The sequence below is a fragment of the Squalius cephalus genome (genome assembly GCF_949319135.1).
Source record: "Squalius cephalus genome assembly, chromosome: 24".
In the NCBI taxonomy this organism is placed as follows: Eukaryota; Metazoa; Chordata; class Actinopteri; order Cypriniformes; family Leuciscidae; genus Squalius; species Squalius cephalus.
The window spans coordinates 14,622,246-14,646,624 of NC_137145.1; the positions used below are offsets into that span (position 1 = coordinate 14,622,246).

A 24,379-nucleotide genomic window follows, 5' to 3' on the forward strand; every position below is an offset into this window, starting at 1 on the left:
GTTATACTTCGCAGCGGTCTGTTATCAAGAAATAACAGACCGCATTCTACATTGGAATTCAGCTAAGCCATGTAATAAAACTTAATATAATTGATTTAGCTAAACTGGTAACATTGGTGTTCTATTGTAATTCAAAACAATATAAAGTAAATGAACATTTTATTCTATAGCATGTTTAAAAGGTACAGTTAAATTAACAAGAGACTTTTATCTAAAAACAAAGCATATTTTTGAGGTTAAAGCCTGCATACTGATTACATTTACTAATTCTAAGCTACATAATGCCACTAGACGTCGCTGTTTTATGAAAAAAAGACATGGCAAATAAAAATGACATGAGCAGTTTTGTCAAAATCTCAACTTTATTTATTTTTTCTCAGATGATACAAAGGTAAAATATGTATTTTTTGAATGTTAGTCTACTGTAAGGAGAATGTGTAAGTAAAGAGAGCGACAAAAGCTACGCATTTTAATTTTTCCAGTATTGGTTTTTATGACAATTACAAAAAAAATATCACAAGGAAGCAATCTAAAAGATACAGAAACCCATAGTACTGACAAGTTCAGCAGCCACGATTACAAGCTGTTACAGATTTAAAAGTTATCAACACAAAGCTTCATTTGATACAATGAAACAAGTCGTTCAGAAACACAGATATACCGGTCATATGTCTCAAACAACACACACACACACACCTCTTTTCATTATTATCCATCTGTCATCCTGTCTCACAATCTTTCCTGAGACAAATGGGCCTTTGGAAAGAGAGAGGATAAGTTTTCCCATCAAAGCCTCTAGGTAAACGTAACATTTCTCACAGGAAATATCAAACTCCCCTCATAAAGAAGCCAGAACCAACATAACAGAAGCCTTTGTCAATACTTCAACATATTTATGTGGGATTTCTGTATAAATTCAAATGAATGCTGACATTTTTTTTTTCTGAATTAATCTCTCTTTTTGTCTCCACGGTGAGCAGGCGCTTACAGTTTCTTGGAGCAGTCAGAGCAGTAAATGTCTCCATCGCGAGCTACAAAGCGCTTGTCTGCCAGGTTAAGAGAGCACTTCTTACAGTTAAAGCAGTAATCGTGCCAAGAGCCGCCCTCGTAGTTCACTACGTTCGTAGCCTTGCCAAATCCTGTGGGATGATTTATTTGTCACTTTAGTTCAAGTCAAATACACAACGTTCAAGAAGAACGCATAACGTCGAGAATTGTGTGTCTGTGTGTGGATTCAAACCTGTAATGGGATTCTGGCAGCTGCTGCATTTCTTCGCCACGGTGCTTTTGTAGCAGTCCACACAGTAGACCTTTTCCTCGTGGGAGGTGAAGCGGGAGCCAGCCAAAGGCTTTCGGCAGGAGGAGCACACAAAACACTCCGAATGCCACGGCTGGTCCTGGTAATTCACACCTCCTGTGGTAATGGGCTGGAGGACAAAACATGTGGAAGCAATAAAAGAACATGTTTTGTGTTTGCAGAATATTAAGAATATTATTCCTTAAAAATTCTACTAAATCTTTCACCTTCTTGCAGCAAGCGCATTGTTTGGCAAATTTCTTCTCGTGGCAAGGGGTGCAGTAGATGTTGTTGTTCTTTGTAATGAAACTTTTAGAGCCGATTGGTTTTTGACACTGATAGCAGGTGAAACACTCATCATGCCAGGAGTTGCCTTTGTATTCCACATTCTCAGTGCCTGTATCAAACACATTAGAGAGAAAAACGGAAAGTACAGTCGGTTACACATGAATATATTATACATACAATGGAAATGAATTATTTTATGTTTTAGTTTATTTAATGGTTGTTTTATTTTATTTTAAAGCAACGTGTGCTGAGGCCCTGTTTTTCAATTTGTTTCAATAATAAATATTTGACAATGATTTATTGATTTATATACTACTGAATATAAAAATACATTTATATTATACCTGCCAGTATGGGCTTGTAGCAGCCATGGCAGCGAGGGGCATCCTCACGTGAGCTACACGTCCCACACAGGACCCTGTCATCCTTGGAGGTGAAAGACTCCTTGGCCAGGTTCTTATAGCACTTGGCACATCGGAAACAATCTGAGTGCCAGTACCGGCCTTTATGGTGAAGCTCCTACACAGAAAGGACTAAGACTGAGAGATGTACACACATATAATATAACATAATATAATAATATTTTGTGAAAATAATATATTTCTATATAAATATACATTATCGTTCAAAAGTTTGGGGTCAGTACTTTTTTTTTCAGCAAGGATGCATTAATTAATCACAAAAAATCTGGAAAAAGTTTCCAAAAAAATATTAAGCAGCACAACTGTTTCAAACATGGAGAAAAATAAATGTTTCTTGAGCAGCAAATTTCTGAAGGATCATGTGACACTGAAGACTGGAGTAATGATGCTGAAAATTCAGCTTTGCCATTACAGAAATAAATTACATTTTAAGATATACTAAAATAGAAAACAGTTTTAAAAAAAAAAAAGATTGTAATAATATTTCACAATGTTACTGATTTTACTGTATTTTCTTAAATCAAATAAATGCAAAAAATTCAAACATCTTACCGACCCCAACATTTTATAACGGTAGAGCATATATATATATATATATATATATATATATATATATATATATATATATTTTTTTTTTTTTGTTAGTTGATTAATTAAAAATATTATTAAAAAATATATTTTTTAAAAACATGAGAAATACAAAAAATGTATGTATACAGTAGCCTATTTCTACTTTTATCTTGACTTCAAAGCCTAATTTATATAGATTACTGAAGTTGTAAAACTTTTTCTAAACTATTACATTAGTAGCCTATGATAAGTGCTCTTATATTGACAGATATGGGTCAGAGCTATAAAGCATATGTCAAGTTTAATGTCAAGGGCACAAAACACATCAGACCAAGATTTCAGCCTGGGTTTTCGTGGCATTTTAACAACAGTACCACCCATGGAAAACACACACACACACACACACACACACACACACACACACACACACACACAGATCATATCACGCGTTACCTTAGACTCGGTGCTGATTGGCCGTCGACACTCTGTGCAAGTGTTGGCGCAGAACTTGTCAAAGCATCGCACGCAAACTGGTTTCTCGTCTTTCCTCACGAACTTCTTTCCACTGAGGTCCTCGCGACAGTAAAAACAGCTGGAACGATCTGCCATAGTCCCCAAATAACCCAGCTGTGAGAAATAATAACAGCGATTACCTCATCGTTATCATAAAATTTGGTCATAAAAATACATCATGATGAATAAATGTAGAAAAAAAGAAAAGGAAAAAAGAAAAAAAGTTTAACACGTCCCACACCCCCTCATGTAACTAACAGTGTGCAGAGTTTCCTCAGGAAACTGAGGTAATTTATTGATAAGATAGTGTTTGTTCCGTTGTCCCTTAGGCGGAGGGGCCAAATTGCTTTGAGCTGTTATGTAACCATAGGCAACAGCAAACAGCACATGTTTTTTATTGTCCTCAGTTCTTATCTTGATCTGATAGCGGGTTCGGTTCAGTTGTAAAGCAGGTTAGCAGACTGGCACACGGGCTGAAAGTAAGACAGATCCTTCTTTCAGTATGATAGGCCTACATCTCTTCAGTAATGATGATTAAGCAGTGCACTCATTACACACATTCATACCTAAATCAAATGATCTCGTGAACCAGCCAAGGAAATACAATAAAAATTGAATTTGTCATGAGATATTCGATTATAAACGAATGCCTGGTTTGAATTACATATTGTTTCACTCGCCAAAACAAACGTCATTGGGAACTTTCCCATGTAGTCATTAAAAATGAGGGCAGAACACTTCCTGGGAATGAAATATTAACTTTTGTGCAAATGCTTCAAGCGAATATGTGCATGTTTTAGTATGCGGGCACACATTTGATCGCTTTGGTTTATACGTGCTGAAGTATGTCTGGTATGCATGTGGTGAGATGAGGAATGTTAACAGTTCTTTAACAAAGTTTAAAGAGGGAACCTCTCATTCACTTTGCAGTGAGTTTCACATATCTGGTTAATTATTTAGCATGCATCAGATATGAATAACTTCTAGGTGGGTTGTCGGTCAAATAACTAAAGGCTGTGGTATGACATATTTTACTGATCTCTACTAAGTCCCAAAAGCGGAGGAAAAAAATTACACGTTTACTTTCCTGTCTCCTTTGCAAATGTAAACTCTAACTAACATCCTTAATGGGTATGGAGCCGGAAAATCCCAAAGTTTCAAATTAAACTGGGCAAATTGTACTGCACAGTCCATAAATATGTTTTGCTCGAGTTCTAACATCACTGCCAAAACCAGAATAAACTCTATGCCAATTTCTATCTCACTGACTTTTTCTAGCGTATCGTCGCCTGTACTGACCAGTGGTCCTGCTAACACATCTAAAACCAAATATCCCGTCCATGTCTGTTTTAGACTAGCAGAAGTATTTTTTAATGGACACAGGAGAAGTATCTGAACTGTAATGAGGCTTAAATATGTGGGATACTGTTACAGGACTTGGCAAAAGTGGTCTTGTTTTTCCAGAAAGTTCGTAGACTTCCGAAATCTGCTGTTCTTCATGATACCTTTTCCAGTTCTGTGTTTCCTGGTCAGTTAACTTTAACGACAGACCAGACAGACATTTGGAGATAACATTTTAGCTCAGTTCTAACAGCCACTCAGCAAAGCTCATACGTTTTCAAATGGGATTTAAGGGAGAGTCAAGTAAGGACAGAAATGAGGAGGAGAACAATGTGAACCAGGGGCTGGATACACAAAACATTTTTAAGGATAACATTACTCAACTATTATTTTCTTTGTATTTTCTAGCTCAAGATTAAGAACATTTGTTTTTCTGAAAAGACTTAAAAATATTCTTTATCTTTTTTAAATATAATTTTTAGATGATATTTTTCATTATTATTTTATTACAAAAATATGTATTTTTATTTATTCATTTTTCAAATGTTCCTTAAAAAATGAAAGTGAGACATTATTATTATGCGTCGTCATTTTTAGTAACATTTGTATTATTTTTAAGAATTGTTTATCATTAAAAATAACAACTTTCATTATTTTTCCTTCGGATTTTCATGAAACCCACCCCGGATTCAAACTCACATCGCCCACATAAAAACACCACAGCACATGTGCTAACCACTAGGCCACAACTTCATTTACTTGTTAGAATTAATAGCAAACAGCTCAATTCAAACAAATAAGGGAGCCCGCTAAATGGGTCACAGATAAGTGTGAAAGGGGGCATTTTTACAGACGCTGATGTAATGGCGAACGGACAGACTCTTGTTTTAGTCAAATATTTAATGTGATCTCCAGGGAGATGGCAGACTGTTGAGACTGGAATCTGGTTTCAGGATGACCTCATGCACCAGCATCTGGAACACAGTCGGGCGAGCGTAGCAGCCAAAGCAAACGAGGGGAAGAATTGGAACAGTCACGCTGCTCGCGACCCATTGGTTGATGCGATATGAGGGAACTTGAGAGCCTGTGAGACTTCAGCTGAAGAGAAAAATAATATGGTGGAGATACGGACCGTGTTTTTTCCTCCTTTATGCTGCTTTTGCATGCATTTAACAAGTTATTTTTCTTTGCAGGCCCACAACGGGGTGCGGTGCATATGATGAAGGCGACCAAATTAGAAGTTGGGCAATGACATCACCTGCTGGTTAGCTCAAAAATATCACTTTTACAGTAATTACTGCATTCGCAAACCACACACATGAGCGCACTTGTGCATATGCTCTAACCCAAACAGAGAAACATATGTTGGATGAATTGGTTTTTTAAATGCATTTTAAGGCACAAATGGTCCTGATTAGCAAATGTTGGTCATCTGAAATACGGTAATGGAATCAACCCTGTTTTACAGCTGGTAAAATTGCTAGAGCGTTATTGTGTTGGCATGATCTACTTGCTGAAGAATGTGGCAAACGCTTGGAAACAGGAAGCCAGTGAAGTGGCGGTAAGAAGAACAGGCGAGACGGCTGGCCAACTGTGTAACCCTAGTCCTCTTGATCTGCAGTCCTAAATACACTAAGAGGAAACTCAAACAAGACTACCGTCCCTCTATAGGGTTAATCTGGGGCCACATGTAAACCACCATATAATTACATTGATGCCTTCATAAATTCATTATAATTTATAATGTTTCTCTTAAAGGGACTTGGCTGTAACAATAGGCTATTTATTACATGGCGTGCTGGAATACTTCATTCTGATTGGCCAGTCACAAGATTTTGCAGTCAAAAGTACAATATAGTGCAACAGTCATGTTCGTGAAGTAAAAATCCCAGAATTTTCTTCATAGGGGAATTGATTTTTAACAATAACTTATAAACCGTTAAAGATGGACTGTGAGCTACGAGGTTGAAGGAAGCCATCTGTGCACATTATATCAACTTATTTTTTAAATATTCATGTTTAACATGGAATTCTGGGTAAAAACTACATTACCCATGATTCTGTAAAGAAATCTCCACCAATCAGAAAATCAAAAGCAAGTTTCTCTGAAAGAGCTCTTTAGTGCTCGTCCTCTCCCGTGAAGCACAAGTCAATCTCACTATTCTCTAAAAATACTTTGTATATATACAGGACATAATCAACATCTTTAAATCAGTTGTTTTATATTTCTCCATTGTTTTTAATTCGATTGTCATTTGCAATGCTTCATGGGATTGTAGTTCTTTCCCCCACTCAAGCCGTTAAAGGGATAGTTCACCCAAAAATTAAAACTAACCCATGATTTACTCACCCTCAAGTCATCCTAGGTGTATATGACGTTCTTCTTTCAGACGAATACAATCGGAGTTATATTAAAAAATTTCCTGGCTCTTCCTAGCTTTATAATGGCAGTGAATGGCCGTTTCTGTTTTGAAGTCCATAAAAGTGAATCTATCCATCATAAAAGTGCTCCACACTGCTCCGGGGGGTTAATAAGGCCTTCTGAAGCGAAGCGATGCACTTGTGTAAGAAAAACATTCATACTTAAAACTTTGTAAAGTAAAATAACTAGCTTCCGGCCAAACGAACATACGGATTCCACTTACGCCTAATTGTTATTTTACGTTTCCAGAGAAAAATAATAAAAGCTGTTTCTTATTAACTTTAAAATCAGCCCTATGGTGTAAATATCACCCTTTACACTCTACGCAAACAGTTTGTAATATTTGTTGTAGGCAGCGCTCACTGATATTCATCTGCCTTTATATGCATAGTCAAATACCTACACAGAACAGAGGGATACGAGTATCAATCCACTGAGTTCTTACCTAAATGTTTCGACATATGCTTTTACCAACAAGCAAAAATGGGGAGGAAATGAATCACTTTTCATCTGACATTAAAGGGATAGTTCACCAAAAAAATTAAAATTCATTATTTACAGTACTCACCCTCAAGTTGTTCCAAACCTGTATGAATTTTATTCCTTCTGTTAAACACAAAAGAAGATATTTTGAAGAATGTTGGTAATCAAACAGTTTTGACGGTAGCCATTGACTTCCATAGTATCTTTTTTCCATATATGGAGGTCAATGGGGTCCATCAACTGTTTGGTTACCGACATTCTAGAAAATATCTTCTTTTGTGTTCAGCAGAAGAAATAAATAGAAAGAATTTCAATTTTTGGGTGAACTATCCCTTTAAGGGAATGTCAAATGCTTCACAGGTCCTCACTGTGTTCTTAGTAGCAGGAGAACACAAGATCATTTCACGGACGTTAAACTAGATCTGCGTGGATCAGACGTAAATGAGGAACAGACAGATCTGTTGATGGTGATGTCAAATGTTTTTGATTATCATTGTGTACTCTTTAAGAAAACCCGTTGTTTTACAGTAATTGCAAAGGTTTTATTACATTTTTAGGAAGTTTGTTGCAACTGGCTCCTGATTCATAATCAGTCATGAGGCAGTGACTCAAACACATGAGATCGTCCATGCACCCTTGATACAATACAATACAATACTTGTCTTGGGATAAACAGGGAGTTTGGCTCCAATTTTAAATGTATGTTATGCCAGTACTTATTGTTATTAATTTATGGACTATTCATATACGAATATTAATTACTATAGTAATAACACGCTTAATTCAGTGTCTGTAAAGACACATCATTTCAGCCAGCAAAAAGTGTCAAAATGGGAAAATGGTATGATATGATTTTCCTGTGCATTTTACGTCTTTGGAATGTGCAAAAGATAATGATAGAATTATGGACATCAAAGACAGATATCAGATATTTATATCGCTCTCATGGGGTGAATTCCTTTCTGCAGACAATTTAGACAAACTGTCCAGCAGAGTCTCTCAGCCCATCAGTCCATACCTTAGACATGTGGCTAGATCTCTGGAGTGAAAATCTTTAATATGAAACAGATTTCAGAGGCTGAAAGAACATGCAGAAAATCCCTGCAGCCAACGCCCCATTACTGTACTTACATTAGTGCACTTCATATTCAGACTCACTGGTAGATCATAGGTTAATCAAAACACATGTAAGGGTAGGTTTTGTCTTGGACAGGTTAAATATTAAACAGCGAAACCATTTTGAAAATGTGAACTTTTTTCAAGAGTATAATGATGGATGTTTGTTATAAGTCTTGGTGGCAGGTGAAATAAATTCCTGTTGATCAACAACACTAAACTGATTAGAATATTTTTTGAAATCACGAAAATTATTTTTACATTAGGCCTATATATATTGAAAATATATATTTGATTATTTATTTAAATATGAAAACATTATTTTGCTAAAATTTCTGCCTCTTGATGTTTTTCTTAGCATAGGTCTTTGCATGTAGGCAGAATAGCACGTTCTTGTGACTCTTGATTAAGAAAACGTTCTTGTGATCCTATTAAGAAAACGTAAATTTTGCTGCTTAGTTATCCTCAGTTTTTAACCGTTGAGAAAGTTAAACTTACCTCTTTCTGTGGGACACGGTGCTCTATGTCTTGTCCACTGCAGCCACAGTAAAAGTTTCAATGTGTTTTGCACTTGGTTCGGTGGGTTGTCGAGAAGTCTTAGCTCATAAATATTAATTAGGCCATGCTAACGTTCATTGGTAGACGTCCAATGGCGAAATCTTTCTTCTTAATATTAATTAGGTAAAACTGGCGCTGCGCAATTACCATCTAATGACGAAGATTTGGCTCATGAATATTAAGATATTTTACCATCGTTAGGATTCGTAAATCACAGGGTGTGCGGGTTTTTATTTATTCGCTGCAAAAAACAATCAAATTAAGATCCAACAGTTTCATTCTATGAAAAGGGAGCCTTTTCCATTATCAAAAATGGATTTAAAAGCCAATTTCTGAAATATCTTCAAAATTCCATCAGGCAGTATGCAATAGTAGGTATGCAGTAGGCAATTTCTAGAAAGCTACGTTGGTTTAGCAATATTTACCTGTTCAAATACGAAATCGATGGCAGTATATCTTTTTAGTAAATTAATCAATAAAGATGACTGCACTCAAATAATTTTCAACACTGGCTTAAAAAGTACATAAATCCTCATTTATTAGAGGGTCAAAGGGTATGGAAACACTTTGAAATAAATCACTTTTTCACAAATATGAACCTCTTTTTTTTTAAATGTTAATGAGGTAATGATGAGCCACAGGAAACACCAGGAAACAGGACGGAGGCACTTATTAAAATAGATTTATCCACAATTGACCCACAAGTTATGTATGGCTTTGAAATGATCCATCAAGACACATCAATGCATTCACAATAGAGGCAGACGTTCAGTCTGAGCTACACACTACTAAACACAAAATTTATTTAGAATCTTTTATGGCACATTTTTGTTTTTCTTGAGAAATTAGGAAGAAAACAGAAGGATTAGCCAACACAACCATAGTAGAACAGTGTCTAGACAAATAAATAAATATTAATGGCACAATATAATAAACCAATAAAAGCATAAATAAACATTTAACATAATATCTCTGAAAAAAAAAAAAAAAAAGAGCATCACTTAGAGAGCAAGAGGTCAGCAGCTGTCCGGCAGGCTCAGACTCTGTGGCGCAGAGGGTCCGACAGAGGCGGGGATGGTGGAGGAGGAGGAAATGATATCAGCGGGTCTGGATGCTCTTCTGTGGGGAGGACCAGACGGGTGCCTCCGAACGCAAGCTCCCTGTCGAGAGGATCATCTGACGTTCCTGCAAGTGAGTAAAGACCAGCCTGGCCCGTGGAGGTGGTGGGCATGCCATGGGCGTCCGTGCTGATCGTCATGTCACTGTACATAAAACCATCTCCGTCATTTAGAATCAGCTCTGTGTCCTCATCATGCAATTGACCGGCGTTCTAGAGGTGGGGGAGAGGGTTAGAAAATCAATGATTTGCACAATTCAGAATATACTCTATGATTTTACACATTTCTACACTGTAGTATGAGCCAAAAGCCGTTATGGTTCAATGGTTTACCTCATAGGCTTGTGAGCTGGTAAGACAGCGCGCTATTGGCCCACAGCAGGCCGGCAGAGTGGTAGTGAGAGGAGGCCCGCTGTGTGTGAGGAAGGGTTTTAAATAACTGCACCACTTCATTAAGGATTAAACATGATTTAAAATGACTTAAATAATTATACTACTACTAGTTTTTATTAGTTATACTGTTACATATACAGGCTGCAATCATTTGATCAAAAATACAGTAAAAACAGTAATATTATGAAATATTATTTGAACTTAAAGTAAATGTTTTCTATTTTAATATACGTTAAAAATGTAATTTATTCCTGTAATGGCAAAGCTGAATTTCCAGCATAATTACTCCAGTCTTTAGTGTTACATGATCCTTCAGAAATCATAATAATATGCTGCTCAAGAAACATTTATTATTATCATAACTATCAATGTTTAAAACAGCTGTGCTGCTTATTTTTTATGAATAGAAATTACAAAAGAACAGCATTTAGTAGATTTTTTTTGTAACATTAGAAATGTCTTTACTGTCAATTTTGATCAATTTATATACTTTTTTGCACTTTTTTTTATACAATTGTATAATTTATATACAATTTGCACTTCTGGTAGGATATCTCGAATTATAATAATTATACAATAATCATTATAATAGTAATCATAATAATCATTAGTCTGGTTTGAGAAAAATGAAAATTCTAGGGCAGGGTTTCCACCAGTGTGTTCATGAGTGAATTACAGGGGGTTCATGAGTTGATGAAAAGCTAGTAATTGATCACAAAAATTTAAAATTATAAATCGAAACACTTCCTAAAAAGAAAACAATATTCGTTTACCTGCATGTCATGTGACCACAACTGTGGCGAATGTGTCATGATTAGTGAATCCCAGATGGAAAAATGAAACCTTGATTTACATTTTACAGTTGATCATGAGCGCCCTCTACTGTTTAACATGCTGTACTGAAGACATTCACCTTTCACACAGAGCGTTGATCCCAGAAAATTGCCATAGAATTGTTAAGAGTGTTTTCTGTGTGAAGAATGTGCCCTGTGTGAACAAAAGGCAGGACCAATGCCATAAGTGGTGTTGTAGTGATGACGCTTATGTTGTCGCAATGATGCAGTTATCATGCGTTTTAACACTAGCATTTTCACATTATCAGTGTATTTTCTGGACTTTCTGTGTGAAAGGGACTATACTATTGGAGATGTACAGTGCATTATGGTTGCCTAAGATTGTCAAATCCAATATGTAGAGTGCAAGCAAGGGTGTAACAATTAAACGTTGATAGAACTCGGCAGAACAACTGAAGGATACTTGTGGTCAAAAGTGTACCACAGTCTGAACGGCCAGGCGCTTTCATGCTTGGTACTTCTTTGTGTCATCCCATCTGGTGCTGTGACCTATTTGAGCAAAGAGAAAAAGACAAGAAAGTTAATATAGCCTGTTATATTACCCTTATGGTACAGATTTGTACAGTAAATATTTGAATGTTAAACAGCGTTTTTTCTGATATCAGCAGTTGCATTTCCAGCAGACATGAGTAGAACTTACAGTATTATCTTGATCTGTGTCCACTCCCACTCTGTGGAAAGATAATGTCATTTAAGCAACAACAACAACAAAAAAAATAAAAAATAAAAAAAAGACAGTTTGCTTTCAGAATGCAAGTAAGACTCACCGAATATGCATGAGTGACAGCATGGGGGTCGTCCCGCCCCCACAGACCCACACGGTGAAGAAAACGATCAGCAGGGTGGTAGAAAACATCATCTGCCTGGCGTATGTCGCAGTGTCTCTAATTGAGAGGGCAAAGGTCATAGCCCCTCGGAGACCTGTGAGGTCAGCATGACATCATAAGCAACAGAAAACAGGAAAGTATGCACATTAAAAAGTAAAGTATTACCTGAAAACATCATGACGTGTTGGAAATTGGAGGCGATTTTGTTCTTGCGGCCCAAGTTTACCAGGAAAGACAAGGGGTAGATGTTGGCCGCCCTGCCAAGAAATATAGCCAACTGGCAATGAAAGCCACGGTCAAGGATAATGTGTGAATGTTTATCCGTACACAATTCATGAGTACAGCATAAATACACTGCTTCAAAAGGATACAAATGCACCTATGATGAACAAGGGATTGAACACATGGTGCTGGAAGGAGAAAAGTGTCAAGCCCATGTAAGAAAAGATGAAGTTTTCAGCCAGGAAATTCAGCAGCTCAAACAACTATTGGGGGAAATGGAGGACAATACTATCAGTATACCAATCTTCAAAGATGTAATACGTTTGTACAGTTGTTTGAGGGCTTTCAAACGCATGTTACCTGTTTGGTTCTAGTTTTGGATTCAGCAGAAAGGTTGTTGTATGTATAGTGAGCCTGAGTCATGCCACAGAAGAGCACTGCAACCACACCTAAACACAGAAACAAAGAAGATTCTTTTAGTATTATTAATATTATTGCCAGGAATTGCCAGTCCGCTGTAAACAAAGCTGATTTCATTACATCTATTTCTAGTCATTCAGGTCTCAGCCTACTGGCCCTGACTGAGACCTGGATCAGACCAGAGGACACTGCCACACCTGCTGCCCTCTTCACTAACTTCCCTTTCTCACACACCCCTCGCCTGACTGGTAGGGGTGAAGGTACTGGTCTTCTCATCTCAAATTATTGGAAATTTGATCATTTACCACCTCTGTGTGACAACAGCTCATTTGAATCACATTCAATTACCATCACTAGCCCAATTAAAATCCATTTTGTAGTTGTATATTGTCCCCCAGGTCAGCTTGGCAGCTTCTTGGAGGAGCTTGATGTGCTACTCTCATCCTTCCCTGAGGATGGTACTCCTCTCATAGTTCTTGGAGACTTCAACATCCACCTAGAAAAACCTCAGGCTGCTGATTTCCACACTCTGCTTGCCTCATTCGACCTCAAACGGGTATCTACTGCGGCTACTCACAAATCAGGTAACAAATTGGACCTTATTTACACACGCTACTGCTCCACTGACCATACACTGGTCACTCCACTGCACACCTCAGATCACTTCCTCCTCACTCTCAACCTCAACCTGCCACAGAACACAACACACACTCCTCCACAGGTCACCTTTCGGCAAAACCTATGCTCACTCTCACCCTCTCGCCTATCCTCTCTAGTCTCATCCACACTTCCTCCACCTGATCAGCTTTCAACACTAGATACTAACAGTGCAACTGATACTCTTTTCTCCACTTTAACATCCTGCTTGGACAACTTCTGCCCCCTTTCCTCCTTTCCGCACCACACCCTCTGCCCCCTGGTTCTCTGATGTTCTCCACAAACATTGTTCTAAACTAAGGGGTGCAGAGAGGAAGTGGCGCAAATCGAAAGATCCTACTGACCTTGGTCTTTATCAATCCCTCCTCTCTTCCTTCTCTGCTAATATCTCCACTGCTAAAATGACTTACTATCACAACAAAATTAACAATTCTTCAGACTCTCGCATGCTTTTCAAAACCTTCTCTCTTCTCAACCCTCCTCCTCCGCCTCCTCCTTCATCAACCCTAACAGCTGACGATTTTGCCACATTCTTCATAAATAAAACAACCACCATCAGCGGCCAATTTACCAATCCACAAACTGACACACACATTTTACCAGCTAACACACACTTTCTACCCTCCTCTCTACTTTCAGAGGCAGAAGTCTCCAAACTCCTCCTTTCCAATCGCCCTACCACCTGTCCGCTTGATCCTATTCCCACTAACCTACTTCAAGCCATTTCATCCTCAGTTGTACCCGCACTCACACACATCATAAACACCTTTCTTCACACTGGTACCTTTCCCACAGCATTTAAGCAGGCTCGTGTAACTCCACTGCTTAAGAAACCCACTCTAAATCCAGCACATCTGGAAAATGACAGACCGGTATCTCTCCTTCCATTCGTCGCGAAAACACTTGAACGAGTTGTTTTCAACCAGATCTCTTCCTTCCTTACACAGAACAACCTCTTGGACAACAATCAGTCTGGTTTCAAAAGCGGACACTCAACTGAGACTGCCATGCTCTCAGTAATTGAAGCTCTGAGACTGGCAATAGCAGCTTCCAAATCCTCAGTTCTCATCCTGCTGGATCTGTCTGCTGCCTTTGACACAGTTAACCACCAAATCCTCCTGTCAATCCTAAAGATGAAGGGCATCTTGGGAACCACACTCCAATGGTTCAAGTCTTACCTCTCAGGTAGGTCCTTTAGGGTATCGTGGAGGGGTGTGGTGTCTAAGACCCAACATCAAGCTACTGGAGTGCCTCAGGGCTCAGTGCTTGGACCACTTCTCTTCTCCATCTACATGACATCACTAGGATCTGTGATTCAGAAACATGGCTTTTCCTATCACTGTTACGCTGATGACACACAACTCTACCTCTCATTCCAGCCTGACGATCCGACGGTAGCTGATCGTATCTCAGCCTGCCTGACAGACATTTCTGGCTGGATGAAGGACCACCACCTTCAACTAAACCTTGCGAAGACAGAGCTACTCGTGGTAGCTCGTGTGCTACATCACAACTTCACCATTCAGCTAGACTCGTCATCCATAACTCCATCAAGGTCAGCCAGGAACCTTGGTGTGGTAATTGATGATCAATTGAACTTCACAGACCACATTGCTAGAACTGCCCGATCATGTAGATTTGCCTTGTGCAACATTAGGAGGATCAGGCCCTTCCTATCAGAGCATGCTACACAACTCCTTGTCCAAGCGCTAGTTCTATCCAGACTGGACTATTGTAATGCTCTCCTGGCTGGTCTTCCAGCTTGCACGGTCAAACCTCTGCAATTGATCCAGAATGCCGTAGCTAGGGTGGTCTTTAACGAGCCAAAGAGAGCACATGTCACTCCTCTCCTCATAAAATTGCACTGGTTGCCAGTTGCCGCTCGCATCAAATTCAAGTCACTGACGTTTGCCTACAGAACAACCACTGGCTCTGCTCCCTTTTACTTAAACTCATTACTTCGGACTTATGTGCCATCCAGAAACTTGCGCTCGGCAAGCGAACGACGTCTTGTGGTGCCATCTCACAGAGGCACAAAATCTCTTTCTCGGACCTTTACCATGACTGTTCCCTGCTGGTGGAATGATCTGCCTAACGCAACCAGAGCTGCTGAGTCCATAACCACTCTCAAGAACCGGCTGAAGACGCTTCTTTTTCGACAGCACTTGATCCAGTAATACTAACACTTTCTCTTCTATTATATTCTATATTTAAAAAAAAAAGGAAAAAAAAGAAAAAGAAAAATGTATTAACTTTTAATGCGTTAGATTAAACTGAGATGGGTCATAGCACTTGCATATTGTTGTCCTACTGTTAGTTTAACTGCTTCTATTGTTCTCATTTGTAAGTCGCTTTGGATAAAGCGTCTGCTAAATGAATAAATGTAATTGTTATCTACTATTATAGTATTTATTAATATGCTGAATGTTCATGTTTTAGCAATTTTGTTGTGATTTTGTCATTTTTAGTTCTTATTTAGCTTTAATTAATTTTTATTTCAGTTTTAGTTTTAGTCATTTTAGTACTCTAGTTTAAGTTTTCATCAAGTATTTATATATATTTTTTGGAACTATTTTCAATAGTTTTAGTTAACAATAACACAATTGATTAAAAATATAGGTAACACTTTAGTTTAGGTTCCATTTCTCACTATTAACTATGCATTATTAACGCTTATTGCATATTACTAGGATATTGTCTTTTTATTAGTACCTATAAAGCTCATTTTAATGCCTTATTCTGCATCCCTTAATACCTAAAAATTAATAACTAATAACTAATAACTATTAATAAGCAGTAATTTGGAGTTCATTGAGGCAAAAGTCGTAGTTTATAGTTAGCTAATAGTGCGAATTGGACCCTAATCTAAAGTATGACCAAAATATAGTTTATGATGTTTATAAATGATAATGTATAGTCAGCCGATCATTATATTGCAAAACAGAAATATTAGAGCACTGAGGCCACGATTGATTAGAACCAAGTATTCCTGTAACAAAGCAATTTTAGAGAAGTCACCTGTCTGCATAAACCAACAGTATTCGCTTTTCCATTATGTCATATGCAGCAGGTGGCTAAACAAAGATTTCTATCACAGGGTTGCCATAGTTACCTGTGAAGCCGCAGGCTTCGGCCAATAGAAACGTACTCCAGGACATCAGGAAGAAAAGGGCCGTTTCCAGCAAGGGGAAATCTCTCAGCCTGGTGAACTTTGTGACCTAAATAACAGCACATATTAATACATCAACTACCTTAGATGGGTTTAGACTGATTATTTTGGCTAGTTATGTAAATGATGCAGATATAAAGATACCAGAGCAGTCATGACTCCAGTTGCAGCCCCCATTGCAAAAGACCCACTGAAAAACCCTAGAAAGACACCCAGAGACTTGAGCAGGGCACTGCCATCAAATGTGTGACGATTGTCTCCTTCAGGCTGGTATGCCACTATTGATCTGTTAGAAGGTGAGAAAGATACTTTTTCAAATTAAAACAAGACATAATCTATCATGATTGACTGAACATGTTTACAATACATAGAAAAGCATGTTTTGCTTTTGTTGTTCAGCAAGCTGAAGGATCATGTGACACTAAAGACTGGAGCAATGATGCTGAAAATTCAGATTTGCCGTCCCATTTCTGAATATATTAAAATAGGACACATTTCACATTACTGTTTTTACCATACAGGACATCTTTCAAAAACATAAAAAAATCGTACCAACCAAAAACCTCTGAACGGTGGTGCAAACAACCTGTTTATTCTTGATCTATTAAAAATGAATAATTTACCTTAAAGAAACAGAAGAAGGTTACGTTCAGACTGTAGCCAAAAGTGGCCCATTTTTTGCTCATATGCGACTTGAATCTGTCTTTTTCATGACAGTGTGAAGAGCACAAACCACATGGAATCTGATCTTTTCTAAATCAGATACAGGTAAAATGTTTTGCAATGCAACCTCAGTCTGAACAGTAATATCGGACTTCATGCGACTTTTATGTCAATCTAGATTCGTCACAATTCTACGCTGACTCACTGAATATGGAAGACGGCTGTGAAGTTAGTCAGTGGAGGGATGATGAGCTGTTACACTCATAAATATTACGGTGACTAACTAACTTATATCTTTGTAATTTAGATTATCTGAACGCAAGAATATATAGCCCTGAGGACTTCACATGAACCTGCTGTGTGTGTGCACTCACGATGACAGGACGATGGCCACAGCATCATTGAGGACACTCTCGCCGAACATCAGCGCATAGAGATCCACGTCAACTTTCAGCTCATTGAAAATGGCCAGAACAGTCACTGTAAGAAATTAAAAACTCGGTTATGAAATCATTCGAAGTGAATTTTAATATAGCTAAATACACTCACCTAAAGGATTATTAGGAACACCATACTAATACTGTGTTTGACCCCCTTTCGCCTTCAGAACTGCCTTAATTCTACGTGGCATTGATTCAACAAGGTGCTGAAAGCATTCTTTAGCAATGTTGGCCCATATTGATAGGATAGCATCTTGCAGTTGATGGAGATTTGTGGGATGCACATCCAGAGCACGAAGCTCCCGTTCCACCACATCCCAAAGATGCTCTATTGGGTTGAGATCTGGTGACTGTGGGGGCCATTTTAGTACAGTGAACTCATTGTCATGTTCAAGAAACCAATTTGAAATGATTCGAGCTTTGTGACCTGGTGCATTATCCTGTTGGAAGTAGCCATCAGAGGATGGGTACACGGTGGTCATAAAGGGATGGACATGGTCAGAAACAATGCTCAGGTAGGCCGTGGCATTTAAACAATGCCCAATTGGCACTAAGGGGCCTAAAGTGTGCCAAGAAAACATCCCCCACACCATTACACCACCACCACCAGCCTGCACAGTGGTAACAAGGCATGATGGATCCATGTTCTCATTCTGTTTACGCCAAATTCTGACTCTCCCATCTGAATGTCTCAACAGAAATCGAGACTCATCAGACCAGGCAACATTTTTCCAGTCTTCAACTGTCCAATTTTGGTGAGCTTGTGCAAATTGTAGCCTCTTTTTCCTATTTGTAGTGGAGATGAGTGGTACCCGGTGGGGTCTTCTGCTGTTGTAGCCCATCCGCCTCAAGGTTGTGCGTGTTGTGGCTTCACAAATGCTTTGCTGCATACCTCGGTTGTAACGAGTGGTTATTTCAGTCAAAGTTGCTCTTCTATCAGCTTGAATCAGTCGGCCCATTCTCCTCTGACCTCTAGCATCAACAAGGCATTTTCGCCCATAGGACTGCCGCATACTGGATGTTTTTCCCTTTTCACACCATTCTTTGTAAACCCTAGAAATGGTTGTGTGTGAAAATCCCAGTAACTGAGCAGATTGTGAAATACTCAGACCGGCCCGTCTGGCACCAACAACCATGCCACGCTCAAAATTGCTTAAATCACCTTTCTTTCCCATTCTGACATTCAGTTTGGAGTTCAGGAGATTGTCTTGACCAGGACCACACCCCTAAATGCATTGAAGCAACTGCCATGTGATTGGTTGATTAGATAATTGCATTAATGAGAAATTGAACAGGTGTTACTAATAATCCTTTAGGTGAGTGTATATTAAATATAAGAGCTCAGTGTACTAATTTTAAAACAAAAACAATACCTGGATCTGTAGCAGATACAATAGCACCGAAGAAAAGGCAGTCAGTGAAAAAGAAATCCCCTCCAAGCTGACCGATGGCTTTCATAAACACCACACAGCCGTACATCACCAACCTGCACAGAGGACATTTGACAAAACCAAAATGAATTATATAATATTATCTTTAGTTTAGAGTCCACTTCTCACTATTAACTACGAATTTTGCCTCAATTAACTCCTAATTACTGCTTATTAATAGTTAGTAAGGTAGTTGTTAAGTTTAGGTATTGGGTAGGGTTAAGGGATGCAGAATATGGTTAATGCAGAATAAGGCATAAATATGTGTTTTATAAGTACTAATAAACAGCAAATATCCAAGTAATATGCATGTTAATAAGCAACTGGTTAATAGTGAGAATTGGACCCTAAACTAGTGTTTTAAACTAGTGACCCTAAAGCTCTTTTCTTTTTAAAATATCATCACTCACCCTGTTACAAAGCATGATGTCAGTGTGCCCACAAAGGCGTAGGAGAGGATAGACCCCAAATTTCTGAAAAAATGCCTCTGATAGTTAAAATGAATAAAAAAAAAAAGATTACTAAAAATGAAACAAGCTAATCCACATCAGCCATTGATAAAAGAGACAGAATTACTGATTAAACAAGCTTCTTTTTTTCCCGATTATTTATGTATTTTGTGAATTTTTTCATTAGGATAATTATATTCTTACTCGTTTGAGACTGTATCCCGCATGAAAGATGATGGGTGGAAGCAAAATGTTGAAGAAAACCTCAGGATCAAAAGTAACCTAGAAGTGTGAAAACAAAATCCCGTATACAATATTATACATCCAGTAGAAGGAACAAGCACTATTAAAAATTGCAGGTAACATCAGTACCTTCCTGAGCATCTCTGCATTTGGCACATCATGGCCCTTGCTGTCCCGCACCTCTCCTTTCAGGCTGTACTCGTATAATCGGCCACTCACGTTCACCAGGATGGTGGTGGGACTGCTGTTCACGGCACAACTCAAGGTGACGTCATTGAAGTCCTGTGGCGAATGGACCGCAAAGCGCAGAATCACACCCACAAACAAACCTGGAGATGAAAAACATAGGCTATACATCAAATAGTGTTTTAATACTCATTATGTTAAGCAAAGCACATACAGAGAAATAACATTATTACTATTACATTATTACTAAATACCTATTATTGCTATTGAAGTAAAACGGCGACAATCAGAAAAATTCTGAAAGCTTTACGTGTATTAAATTTATTAAAATATAGAAATTAAGTCTTATATTTAAGATTACATTTAGATTTAAATATGAATTACACACTAATTGTATTAAAGCTGCACTCCGTAGTTTTTCCTCTTTGTCGCCATCTCTGTTCGAAATCTGCTATTGCAGTTATTCGCGGAATTATCAACTTTGGGTTGTGCCTCGGCAGGGCACAGCGCGGATGAATCCAATGTTTTGAGGAGAATTTGCGGCTGTCAGTCACCGCGCCGGTGTGGATACTGTTATTCGGAATCACAGATTCTACTTTTTGGAAGTATGACCATCATAAGAAGTGAGTAACATCCACTTTTGTTGAGCATTTCAGTAAAAAGCGCTGATTAACGATTGCTTATCATATCACGTCAAACCGTGCAAATTATACTTTGTTCTCAAATTGTTTATGTTAACAACATCAGCATTGCGTGATTACATTTAATGCCCTTTCCGATATTTATCCTTGTTTTCGCATGGGACCGGTTACTGTCTCTTTTTTTTCTGTAGCCTCTCCGAAGTCCGAAGTCTTTTGCGTTTTACAACGGGTGAATCTCCAGTTGTCACTGGTGATTGTCGTTTGAACCTTTCTGGATCTGCCATCAAATTGATAAGTTTAATTATATCAAGTGCTGTGAGAAAAGGCTATAAATCTCCACCAACATCCTCACACGCAATATAGCCTACTAGCCGATACTCCTTCTTTATGTGTACTAGGGCTGTTGGAACGAATTCCGAAATTCGAATATAATTCGAATATTAAAAAAATCAGTACTATTCGAATGCTGAAGTTCCTATTCGAATATTGCTTTTTTTATGTACATTTTAAAATTTAAAAAAATTATGCAATCTTGCCTTTCTCGCGCGCATGTGAAAATGAAATGCTTTTGTTTCGTCAGATGAACAATAACGTTTTTGAATCGTAACACAATTGTGCACGTTATCCACGCTGTATCATAACAATACTGTCAAAAATCGCGGAGAGGGCAATGTCTGCACGGAAACGGAGATCACCACTCCTGACAATTTGAGAAGCGATGTGTTGAAGGTTTTTGGATTTCAAACCCTAAATGGAAAAACTGACAACGTTACACCCTGACAAGCTAGGCGATCTGTCCTAGGAACCGCCGCTAAAACAGGCAAGAATTATTCTTTTCTGCCTCTCTCCTCATCACGGGGCTTAACTGTTACCAGCTGTCCGCCAAGTAAGATAATGTATAGCGAGGCGGTTGTTATAGCGAATAACAACCCCGACAGGCTGAACTTATTACACGGCTACCTACAAAATAAATAAATAATTTTACACAAAACATTGATTTAAAAAGGAGTTTATTGATTTAAAAACGATTGTATTGCTTCCGCTAAAGAAAATAGTCCGTTCCGCGTCCATAGCAACGCTGTTTTTCATGGCAACGATGCGTCATGATTCATATAATAATAGGATACATTTGAGCATTTAATATTCGAATATTATTCGAATATTAAATAAAATAAGGAATGGAATTCGAATAGTATTATAGAGGAAGATTGACAGCCCTAATGTGTACAGATGTGACGTAATGATGCAAAGACATGCTTGAATTTCCCGTGAAAATCCACCAGTGCCACTGGAATTAAAAACATTATTACAAGCTTACCGTTTTGAATCGAGCTAAGGCAAGCAGATAGTTTTGAACACTGGCTGGTTATGTACTTGCTCAAAAATTTATTTTGGATCATTTTTAACCCAAAAAAGTTACGGACTGCAGCTTTAAAGTAGACTTAAGATTATTACTTTTAGAAATTAATTAAGACTTCCATTTAAGATTTAAGTATTAAGTAAACAATAATTAAATTAAAAATGGATTTAAATGAATTAAAATATATAAATGAATTAATACTTATATTTTAGATTTCAATTTAGATAAAAGTATTTATTACACAATAAATGCTTTAAAAAGACTTAAAAGTATTATTAATTAAAATACAATAAATTAAGACTTAAATAATAAAATCTTAATTTGAATCTTAAATATATTACGCAATAACTGCTTTAAAATAAATGTACAATATTATATTAAAAATAGAATTACTAACAATTACAATTACATTATTATATTTAATATTTCAATTTAGATTTTTAAGTATTTACTACACAATAATTATTAAAAACAGACAAAATCTTAATAAAAAACAGCTTATATAAATATATAAATCTGGCTAAATTGCGCAGTTTTGTAAATCTGTCAAAACATGGACATCCTTTATTTTACATTTGCCCCATATTAGTGACTTAGAGCGTTGAGATTACACTATGGTTGTCATTGAAAGGTTTTGTTTTTTTTAAGCTGCATTGCAAAATAATTTATTGAACAGATTGACAAGTACTTTGAGAACATTAATGAGCTCATGCACAAGGTTCCTGAATGTGAACTTGAATATGAATACATCAACTAAATCTCACCATAAATCATAGCCAAGCCCGTCTCATGCAGGAACCTGAAGCGGCGGTGTTTGAAGAGCCATATCGTGAGGATAGTGAGTGTGAGTAACATGATGAATATGAGCAGGTTGGCGCTGTCCTGCCTGTGGCTCTCCTCCGCTTTCCTCTCCGTCACCACATTTACCATGTCCATGTTCTCAGCCAGGCTAATGACAGCAAAGCACATCAAGCAGAGTAAACGGGGAAGCATAAAAGCCCCTGACACGGAGGTGCGTCTTCTTTGACATCCCATCATGGCTGTTTATTATGAGACTGGTCTGCCGTTCAGTTCAGCGGTGTTGATGCGATGCACGGTGTGAAGACAGCAGCAATAACAACCTTGACAGAACCTGCACCGTTTGACCGGAAGTGTTATATTACAAAATAAAGGACTCTTAAACTGTTTAGTATGAATAACCAAAAATAAATAAATAAATACATATATATAGCTGTAACATACTGCAAACTCAGTACTGTTATTAAAATTAGAAATATTTAAAAACAACAAAAAGTAATAAAAAGCACATAACAAACGTACTAAAACAAATTAAAAATAGAAAAATAAAAGCTAATTCAAATATAAAGATTAAAAAAATAATACTATAATAGTATTAAAATAATATAGATTAAATAACTGGCCTATAACACCTAAAAAGGACGTTTTTCCTTTTAACAAACGGTCAGAGAAAGGCGATTAACCCTCAGAAAAAATATCTCAATATTTAATCTATAATAAACTTCGGGAGGTCAAACTAAGTAATATGAGCTTGATTTTTTTTTAAATCATTTTCGAATTTTTGCAACTGTTATTAAAAGTTTATGATTTTACACATTTCAAACAACCAACATTAAACACTCCAAAACATTTCCAAAATATTTCACAAGAAAACAGATACTCATAAAAGCTTTGCAGTAATATATTGCATTATATACATATATATATACTTTTGAAATACTTTGTCATGTAATAAGATCTGATGCATCCAATAACAACAGTACGATTCATGTTGAATTACATTTATTATTGCATACATACAACATCAATTGCTCCATACATAAATGTGCACTTTTGATATGCACTTAAATTACAGATCGAGTACTCGTTACTGAATTGCAGTTTTGTGGTTTGTGTATACATACATATAAGGAAGGTTAATACCACAGACTTTTGTTCACTACTGGGCTAAAAGCTACAATGGAACGTTAACTTCACAAAAGGAGTTCATTCCTATAAAATCTTGCTTCTTTTTAATAACTAGCGCTGGCAATGTCAGGTTCAACGCTTCCATTACATACAGAACACCTGAACAAATCACTTCTAATGCCTTTGAATGTTAAGTGGTTACATTGTGTTTATCAGGCATCAAAAGAAAAATAGATATAGTTTATTATCCATAACCTGATACTTCTCTTTATTCTGGAGATGTTCACAGTTAGTGCTTTGGAATGCATTTTGGAATGGATTTCTCATGCATTAGTACACATAATCTTGCTGGCTGGCTTTCTTCTGACCCCT

The 24,379-nt window shown here is 37.4% G+C and overlaps 2 protein-coding genes across 3 annotated transcripts; both read right to left on the reverse strand.

Annotated features, from left to right (window-relative positions):
• Positions 1 to 332: 332 nt before the first annotated feature.
• Positions 333 to 9,027, reverse strand: fhl1b (four and a half LIM domains 1b). Of its 2 annotated transcripts, none has more exons than XM_079860940.1 (6): positions 8,951 to 9,024; positions 3,031 to 3,204; positions 1,930 to 2,104; positions 1,525 to 1,694; positions 1,241 to 1,427; positions 333 to 1,139 (listed from the first exon to the last, which is right to left on the reverse strand). In XM_079860940.1, exons 2-6 carry the CDS (start codon positions 3,184 to 3,186, stop codon positions 985 to 987), a joined length of 843 nt encoding a protein of 280 aa, XP_079717066.1. In that variant the 5' UTR covers positions 3,187 to 3,204; positions 8,951 to 9,024; the 3' UTR covers positions 333 to 984. The 2 variants fall into 2 exon arrangements, with proteins under 2 accessions (XP_079717066.1, XP_079717067.1); XM_079860941.1 differs by having other exon boundaries at positions 347 to 1,139; positions 3,031 to 3,563; positions 8,951 to 9,027.
• Positions 9,028 to 9,525: 498 nt separating this feature from the next.
• On the reverse strand, positions 9,526 to 23,188 carry slc9a6b (solute carrier family 9 member 6b). Its single transcript, XM_079860948.1, has 16 exons — positions 22,846 to 23,188; positions 20,024 to 20,223; positions 19,856 to 19,933; positions 19,613 to 19,689; positions 19,146 to 19,258; positions 17,707 to 17,812; positions 16,814 to 16,955; positions 16,613 to 16,718; positions 12,784 to 12,872; positions 12,573 to 12,686; positions 12,367 to 12,478; positions 12,142 to 12,295; positions 12,015 to 12,045; positions 11,778 to 11,863; positions 10,461 to 10,566; positions 9,526 to 10,340 (listed from the first exon to the last, which is right to left on the reverse strand). The coding sequence occupies exons 1-16, from the start codon at positions 23,117 to 23,119 to the stop codon at positions 10,047 to 10,049; spliced, it is 2,082 nt and encodes a 693-aa protein (XP_079717074.1). The 5' UTR covers positions 23,120 to 23,188; the 3' UTR covers positions 9,526 to 10,046.
• Between the last annotated feature and the right edge of the window lie 1,191 nt (positions 23,189 to 24,379).

Excerpts from the sequence above, each read along its gene's own strand:
- fhl1b (XM_079860940.1), bottom strand. The coding sequence starts at position 3,186 with ATGGCAGATCGTTCCAGCTGTTTTTACTGTCGCGAGGACCTCAGTGGA. Across the intron at positions 2,105-3,030 it reads CAATCAGCACCGAGTCTAAG|GAGCTTCACCATAAAGGCCG; the intron begins GTAACGCGTGAT and ends CTTTCTGTGTAG. Across the intron at positions 1,428-1,524 it reads AATGCGCTTGCTGCAAGAAG|CCCATTACCACAGGAGGTGT; the intron begins GTGAAAGATTTA and ends TTTGTCCTCCAG.
- slc9a6b (XM_079860948.1), bottom strand. The coding sequence starts at position 23,119 with ATGATGGGATGTCAAAGAAGACGCACCTCCGTGTCAGGGGCTTTTATG. Across the intron at positions 19,934-20,023 it reads ATGCAGAGATGCTCAGGAAG|GTTACTTTTGATCCTGAGGT; the intron begins GTACTGATGTTA and ends TCACACTTCTAG. Across the intron at positions 12,687-12,783 it reads CCAAAACTAGAACCAAACAG|TTGTTTGAGCTGCTGAATTT; the intron begins GTAACATGCGTT and ends TTCCCCCAATAG.